This window comes from Macadamia integrifolia, chromosome 12, assembly GCF_013358625.1.
Source record: "Macadamia integrifolia cultivar HAES 741 chromosome 12, SCU_Mint_v3, whole genome shotgun sequence".
Classification (NCBI taxonomy): Eukaryota; Viridiplantae; Streptophyta; class Magnoliopsida; order Proteales; family Proteaceae; genus Macadamia; species Macadamia integrifolia.
In genome coordinates this window covers 6523383-6531853 of record NC_056568.1, presented here as the reverse complement: position 1 = coordinate 6531853, position 8471 = coordinate 6523383, and the positions used below count along the sequence as shown (strand labels likewise).

The 8471-nt window shown below is 36.9% G+C and overlaps 2 protein-coding genes across 4 annotated transcripts in view; both read right to left on the bottom strand.

The window, feature by feature from the left end:
• The window catches only part of LOC122057079 (aspartate aminotransferase, chloroplastic), a 16396-nt gene extending 14381 nt beyond the window's left edge, over window positions 1–2015 (bottom strand). The window contains exons 1-3 of one of the 3 annotated variants that reach the window (XM_042619076.1): window positions 1737–2015; window positions 1463–1528; window positions 1238–1324 (exon numbers count right to left, since the gene is read on the bottom strand). In XM_042619076.1, the coding sequence (XP_042475010.1) occupies window positions 1238–1324; window positions 1463–1528 (153 nt within the window). In that variant the 5' untranslated portion in view covers window positions 1737–2015. The other 2 variants (XM_042619078.1, XM_042619077.1) reach the window with 2 other exon arrangements.
• A 1948-nt stretch (window positions 2016–3963) lies between these two features.
• LOC122057209 (adenylosuccinate synthetase 2, chloroplastic-like) lies at window positions 3964–6432 on the bottom strand. The gene is made up of 4 exons (XM_042619235.1): window positions 5904–6432; window positions 5020–5712; window positions 4614–4925; window positions 3964–4493 (listed from the first exon to the last, which is right to left on the bottom strand). Exons 1-4 carry the CDS (start codon window positions 6225–6227, stop codon window positions 4323–4325), a joined length of 1500 nt encoding a protein of 499 aa, XP_042475169.1. The 5' UTR covers window positions 6228–6432; the 3' UTR covers window positions 3964–4322.
• Window positions 6433–8471: the final 2039 nt, after the last annotated feature.

The following is an 8471-nucleotide window of genomic DNA, read 5'->3' as shown; positions in this document are numbered from 1 at the left end:
ACATTATTGCTATCCCTTTCCCCCAAGGTTCATGGCTAGTGTATGTGTTGGCTTTGCCCCTCCTAACTATAGAACCATCATTTTATTATTTTTATTTTAATTGTCTCCCTTTCCCTAAAGCCAAGTAGAGTAACCCTTGTAAGAGTGACTCTCTGGTCAAGTAGGGAAGCTCATATTATGATACATTCCTCGGGCTAAGTAGAGAAACCTACTTGTGAGTCTCTCTCTAGCTTTATCCCCTTTCTTTTACTTTATTTTTATTTCAGCATTTTTTTCCTTCATTGCTTTTTAATTGCGTGGGGTGTTTATTTTCAGCTATTTTTTTATTTAATTTTAATTGCATAGCTTGCGTGTTTAAATTCTTAGATGACTAATGGTTAGAACGTTAATTTAGATACATATGTTTAGGACGGTAATTAGAATTAGATCACAATCATTAATCGGTTCACTTTCGCATTTTTAAAAGAAGCAAAAAAATAAAGTGGTTGCTCTCCCTGTGTTCAACCCGTAGCTACACTGATCCGTACGCTTGCGGTTACATTTTAAAATCTCAAACACAAGTCCTTCTTGATATTAACATTTGAAACTTGGAGAGAGTTGACAAGCTCTTTTGGAGGGGGGCTATTACATAATGACAAACAATTTGCACTACCTAAGAAATATTTAGAATAAAAGAAACATGTTAGATTACATGGTAGACACAATTGCACATGCTTGAATTTCTAATGCACAACTATATAGGTGAAATCTCTTTCATGAGCTTAACTATAAAGGTGACATTGCATGGTTTTCATAAGAAACAGAAAAATCACACAATTTGATTCAATCCATCAGCATAATGAGAGTAACAAAATTGTAAATAATTTAATGTTTGTTAGAGTAAACATAATTAATTTGCAACATACAACAAATTTATAAAGAAAAATTTAAGCTGCAAAAACATGGTTCGATTTGTGCTGTGAGAAGCATCATTCAGTATGATCTAGCATGTGTAATAGACAGGAACTTGAATTTTATGAAAACAATGAAGTAAAGCAAGATGCGAGTCTGGTGAAACCTGAAGACAAACAAATATAACATGAAGCCACCGAGAGGCACATTCAAACCAACATAGATTCCTAAACGGGAGAGTTCTGACTTGCCTCTCTTTATTAACCATAAAAAAGGTATTCTATGTTTCTTAGTCGATTATTATCCTTATCTCAACCCCCGCCTCCAGAAAATACTATGACAATACCTGTGACTTGAGAAAGGGATTTCCTTTCGCCTTTCCAAACATACGTCTAACATCAGAGCTTCCGATTTTCGCCTTCTGCAAAGATGTCTGTTACAAGTCGAGTATTAAATGCCTAGTCCGAAGAGAAACGATAAATTGAATTTAACTATTGCAAGATTCTAAATTGAAATTAACTATTGCAAGATTCTAAATTGAAATATCCAGGACCGTAAGAGTATTAATTACCTTGCAATTTGAGGAAAAAGCAGACGGACCAGTGGAGGCAACAGAAAGCATCGCTGAAGAAGCCATCTGAAACAAAACAATACAAACCGATAAGATCAATACGTATTGAAACGATTTGAGTTTCAGGATCATACAAGGATAATTGAATACTTGAGGAGGCAGAATCTGATATACAGCTTCGAATCCGAAAAATTAGAGATCAAAAGAACTAAATGAAGTGGAGGAACTTCCAATGATTGGTAGGATCTGATCGAAGAAAAATAAGAGATCTCACCTCTACTATGTAATTGACCCCTACTGAGATAGTTGGAATTGCCGTTCAGGATCGGAGATTTCGAAGAAGGAAAGAGATGAATTGGCGGTAGGCGATAAAATAACACTAACGAGGGCAGTTGCTCTGTTACAAAGAGGTGTATTCTTGGCGGGCTATAAAATAACAATAACGAGCGCAGTTGCTCTGTTACAGAAAACGCGCTCGTGTTTTCGTTCCATTATTATTATCGATATCGGCTTTCATTGCCAAGTCAATCCAGTTCCCACCTGCTAATGCCAGGTGGCAGCTCCACAACGAACTCGCGGGAAGGTAAGAGAAACGAATTTCTTTATGCCCCTGTGCGCCCCTCATTCACCCCTGCGCTGTTGCATGGGCTGCGTGATACCCTTTTTTATTTTTTTTCCATAGATGGGCAAATTGGGCAAGGAACCTGGTCAGCCTAGTATTCTGAATCTGGCACAGTTCATGAAATATACATATATATAATATAAGGAAAAGGTAGGGTATATTGCTGATAAACTAGTACACCTCGTGTCTATCTATCTCTTCCCCTCTTTGAAATAACCCTAATATCCTCTTTTAAGATGCCCTGTCATGTGCCCCCATTGATGTTGTCTGCTTAGATACTCTACTTAATTTTTGAAAGGCAGCCTAGCTCTTGGACTTAGACTCGACTCGAGGGAGACAAAATGACCTTCCTAGCTATGAAAAGTGAAATTCCACACTAGATGTGCTTTTGTGTGCACTATCATATTATATCGATAGACAATCTCCATAAGGTCTAAAACGTCCTCTTATTTCAGTACAATCAGATTTCTTAACGTTTTACCTCCAAGGTAAAAACAACCTCCAATATTAAAGTGTTGTTGTATGCAACCTTTGATTAATAGGCAGTACGAAAACTAGGCCAATAGTTTTTTTTTTTTTTTTGTAGAAAACTAGGCCCAACGGTTAAGAAGAACAAAACCAAACAATTATAGAGAGAACAAAAGTAAAAACAAAAGTAGGTATTGTCTTTCTTTATATAAAAGAGGAAGGGACACTTACAATGGATATTCCCAAAAGCCATGTCTTTTCCATAAAACATGTTTGTTAATCATTCAAACAAATATTCCAATGTTTACTCCTATTGGTCACTTAGGTGCCTACTAGAAGAGAGAAATTTCTTCAAAACACACTTTTATAAAACAAAATAAGATTTTGAATCTTTAATTTATATAACTATAAAACAAAATAATATTTTGAACCCATCCGTGGGTTGCCCAGATGGTTAGGGTGAATTGAGGATTCTGTGGATAGACGCACTATCCCAGGTTCAATTCCCTATCTGTGCATCTGCGATTTAAGTGAACACCCGCACAACTTGGTTAACCAAAGGAAAAAAAAACACTATCAAAAGATTCTAACAAAATATATTAAATTTGATTATTAGATTTTTATTTTAGATAATATTTTTTGTGAAGTAAATCTGTATATAGGCCTTCATTGTACACTCTGACACTCATCGAGATGCTAATATTCAATACTAGTGTATAGAACTCTGTCAGTCTGGTGCAAGGCATGCCAAATGTGCTGGCCAATGGGAGGGCAGACAGAAGCATCTTCAATGGGGGAGGGCAGCATAGTCTTTTCGTGTCCACACCATTTTGGGAGTTTCCTGCACCAACCTGGCATAGTTCTTTTTTCCTACTTAAATTAAGTTTGAAATTTAAATACATCATACTACTATTACATAAAAATATTTTAAATATATAAAACACTCAATTTTTATGTCTTTCAATTGTTAGATGGTGGTGGGGCAGGAGTGTAATGTACATATATAGTCGTACCTTCAATTACACTCCCACCCCCCCTCCCATCGAACGATTGAAAAGCACGACTATGTATATGCATATGTGATGCATCTTTAGTCTCATATTATAATGCACATACACAAATTCTACCAGGTGTTGGGAACCCAATTGATTCCGTCTCTTAAGAGTAGATGGGGGAAAAGTACTCCAATTTCGCTCACAGCTGAAGTAGGAACATGTTTGGAATTGCACCTTGATTGTTGTAACCCCATACAATACCCATCATTCAGCTGCATTACAATCAAAAGACTAGTTATTTGCATTTCATGAGTTTTAATACAAATGTAAGTGAATAAGATACTGAACAGCATACTAGCATCAGTATTTGCCCAGCCAGCTGCTATAGCAGCAGGGGTTCCAAAACTCCCAAGGCATCCCTGGAACTTTTAATTTCTACCATTTGGAAAATTGTTAACGTTAGCAATCAATACCAGTTACAGTAATTACTTGTTATTTTCCGCCACTTACGATGGATAAGGTTAAATTTTCTGATAAACACATTCAGGTCTCTAATCACTAACTTCTACTATAGGTCTACCAACAGCTCGCCATAAACCATCCTTTCGTTAACCAAAACACTAACACTAATCTTTTAAATGACTTCCATGAGATACAAACATGACAGTCCCTGATGGTTAGATGATGCTCAATGTTTCTCACCTACCCATATAATATTGGAACTTCTAAAGATTTAATGGCGTCCCACATGGTCGTCTGCATGGAAATTGAAGAATCACTTAAATATGAGATCATCACGGCCAGGTCCAACCCCAACATAATGAATTGGTACACCAAGAAGTTCCTCTATCCTTTCCACATATTGGCGAGCAGCGAGTGGTAGGCTGGCATACTTTCTAACTTTAGAAATATCATCTTGCCACCCAGGTACAACTTCGTATTCAACCTGTACATATATAAAGACAAAATCCATCAACAAGAGCACTTAGGAGAGGCAACATCAAGAAACCGAAGTGTGAACAATGAAAATGTAAATAAGCATCTCCAAACGAATATTTGATCTTACTATTAATTGCTCAAGAACATTTAAATCTGAAGGGAATGACTTGATTGGTGTGCCATCAGCTAATCTATAGCCAACCCCCAACTTAATTTCTTTAATATCCGCAAGTACATCAAGCTTGGTGAGATTCAGAGAGGAGAAACCATTAATCTGACAGCAATACTTCAAAGCAACTACATCAAGCCAGCCACAACGTCGAGGACGATTTGTGTTTGTGCCAAACTCTTTCCCCTTCAACCTAAGCCGATCTCCATCTATATCTAAGATCTCAGTTGGGAAAGGACCCGAACCAACTCTTGTTGTATAGGCTTTTACCTGCACAGCAATGTTTCAAATTAGAGGTTAGGGCCTTTTGTGATGCCATGATGTCATGGTATTTCACTATTTACAGGGAGAGGAATCCACTTACCACTCCAATAACATCACCAAGGACTCTTGGTGCAATGCCAAGCCCAGTGCATATCCCACCTGCTGATGGGCTAGAGGAAGTGACAAATGGGTATGTTCCAAAATCAATATCTAACATGGTTGCCTGACCACCTTCAACCAATATTTTCTTCTTCTGTGAGATGGATTCATTCACAAAATGGACAGTATCAGCAATATATGGTTCCAATCGCTCAGCAAACCTCTTGTAGCGGTCCACTTCTTCCCTGAGCATGTTGGGGCCATAATCAAACCCTTGGAATCGTGAAGCAGCATCTGACAGTAAGAGATCAAGCTTCTGCGGGAAAGTATCCATGTGCCTCAGATCACCTACCCTTATGCCATTCCGAATCATCTTGCTTGAGTAACAAGGCCCAATCCCTCTCTTGGTTGTCCCAATAAATGAATTACCAAGCTCATGTTCTCTAAGCCCATCTACCTCTTGGTGGAAATCAAATAACAAGTGTGCACGATCTGATACCAATATCCTACCCTTACAAGAGACACCATTAGACTCAAGGCCCTCGATTTCGTTGAAGAATTCTGGTAGATGAACCACAACTCCATTCCCAATAATACAAAGGGTTTCTTCATTGATGATTCCTGAGGGAACAAGGTGAAGGAAAAATTTCTTACCCTCAGAATTATAGATTGTGTGTCCTGCATTTGCTCCACCCTAACATCAACAGAGAAGAATATTTGTGAAGAAGAAACTTATCCTTGACATATTTCAATGACAAATGCAATTACATAACAAGATCCACTGTTCTAGAGAGAAAAAAAAAATTTTTGGGGGAAAATAAAGTAGAAGGAGGCATAAAATTCCAAAAGAGAAAGAAATTTGGGGGAAAATAAAGTAGACTATACCTGACAGCGAGCAATGATATTGAAATACCCAGCCAAGATATCAACAAGTTTCCCTTTCCCTTCATCACCCCATTGAGAACCCAAAACGCTTGAAACCTGACCAAGTGATCCAATTCGTTCTGGCACATCTCTTGTCTGCACAGCCACTCCCAATGGGGATGAAGGAGTCACAGCTTTGGCAGAGCATATTACAACCTGCCGAAAGGTCCTAGAAGCAGAGGGAAGTTGCAGAACAGAGCTCTCGCCTCCGACTTTTGCACCATAGAAGCTATACTGGTGAATTGAGATAGGATTTGTGTCAAGTTTCAATGCAGAGAAGCTCATGATGTAGGAGGTTTCAGCCCCTTTCTGTAGCTCAGAGCCACAAACAAGCAAAGAGCCAAGTCAGTAATGCAGGACCAATAAGGTAATATTGGTTCTGATCCAGGACTGTTATTAGCTTCCGGTTCCAAGCACTATTATATCCAAAATAAAAGAAAATACAATAAATTTCTTTTCCAAACCGTTGTAATAGTTCAGTCGGGTTGAATTTGGCATTTCCTCATCAAAACCCTACCAACAGGCCTGGTTCTCATGTTCAGGCTATCATATTAATAGAACGAACTATTGGTAAGGGTCCAGGGATGAGCTACACGCTGGTCCTGTAGGGTCCAAAGTGATGGATATGAGGCTACCATCCAAAGATAATGGGAAAAGGAAGTAGAATTTGAGAAATTTTGATCCAAACATAGAATGATTTAGAATTATTAATATAGTCATATAAGATAATGATTACAAAAAAATTATTTTTTAGTTATCTATGGTCTTCAAGACAACGTCAAGTAATATGACTTGGCACTTGATATACTTCAAAGTAACATCTCGGTGTATCATTTGGATTAGTCTTAGATAAGCCATTAGTCCTCTCAATTGTCTTATTTTTATAAAAAGAGATGAAGTAGTAATTCCGTCTTTAGTTCCCATTGTTGCTATGTTAATGATCCTAATCTTCCCAGTGTTGCAATTTCTTGATGACAATAGCAATTGCGATGGTTGTGATGATGGTGACCTAAAATCTCTGCAACATCCATCTCCACTCTCATCTCTTCTCATTGATCAATAACAAAAAGATGCTGGGAGCAGTAAATAGCGAACTCCGCAATATCGATGATAATAGGAAGTGGAGATAGGATTCCATCGATCATCATCTGATGATGGCATTTCCACAACCCCAGTTCTAGGATATATTATTTTAACAGGAAAGTTTCGATTTTAGGACCCATCTCAACACCCCCATAGAAATGTGCCTTAGTGATTTTCTTGCGTAAAGACAGAAAGACATAAGGAGGTATTAGTGTATGATATGTAAATGAGGAACTTAATCCCTTATTTTACCTTTTATATTTTTGTTACGATATTCATTGTTCAAATATTTTACATTATCTTTCAAAACATTCTACATTGAATGAAAATTTTGAGGGCATTTCTCATTGAGAACAACATAATAAAGATATATGCATGTCGCATAATTATAACTTAATAATGAAAAAAAGATGCATCAATGAGATTCGTTGTGGTTAACTTGAACCTCTCTTGCTATTTTCACATCACATTGGTTATTATGGTTCTAGTAATGGATCGGATCCAACAATTCATATCGATATCATCAAAGGTCAATACCAATTCTTGGCTGATACAATACCACCATTTTTTATTTTATTTTTTTGGTAAATGGCTGATACAATACCACTCTACCAATATAGACCAAGGATAAAATGTAAATAAAACTCAATTTTTAGAGAAAATCTTAGGCAAATCCATCCGATACATGCCAATCTAGATAAGTATCGATTGATACCAATATTGATTACTAATCAATGGATAGGAATTAGGGTAAAATGATTTTGCAGCCATAATATAAGAGAAATATGATAGGTTTCGGAGATTGTTTTAGACATACACAAATGTTTCCTTAATTTCATAGATTAAGGAAAATATATTGCATTTTCCTAAACTGCCTATGGGCAACAATGGGCATTAAAGATGAGCAGGGACCAATGAAGAGCCAGCTGCCCCTAACCAAAGGAAAAAAATACATAGATATGAAGAAACTAACCAAAAATTGTTATAGAGAAGAAGGCTAGGACAAGAGAGACACATGTTATGTTTTCTTTGTAATTTTCCAAAAACAAATTTTATTTCTTAAATTCTTTTATTTTCCCTTATATAACTCCTTACAACATTTATCAAATCACTTACCAAATCTCTCTCTCTGTCTCTCTCTCTCTCTCTCTTGTATGTGCGTAGTCAAGCAAGGATAACAAAGTCTACAGCCCTCAGCCTTCTCTCTTCGTTCTAAAACCAACCTAGAGGTATGCTTCTGAACCTTTCACTCAAAAGTTATCGTGTTCTATCTTGTGAAGCTTACCTTGAAAAAATTAGTATTCTTTAAAATTTTATTAATCAGTTGAGTATTGAACTTTGGGTTTTTTTTTTTTTCCTTTCTAGTATTAATGGCTTGATCTGATCCTTTTCTTTTCACCTCCTTTCTTTCAAAAATTATTTTGACGAGCAAGAAAATGTGTAGGA

What these genes read in the sequence shown, in the direction of transcription:
- LOC122057209 (XM_042619235.1), bottom strand. Translation starts at nt 6,227, where the DNA reads ATGAGCTTCTCTGCATTGAAACTTGACACAAATCCTATCTCAATTCAC. An exon ending in ATATCATTGCTCGCTGTCAG is followed by an intron (nt 5,713 to 5,903) that starts GTATAGTCTACT and finishes TGTTGATGTTAG; the next exon opens with GGTGGAGCAAATGCAGGACA. An exon ending in ATGTTCTTGAGCAATTAATA is followed by an intron (nt 4,494 to 4,613) that starts GTAAGATCAAAT and finishes ATATATGTACAG; the next exon opens with GTTGAATACGAAGTTGTACC.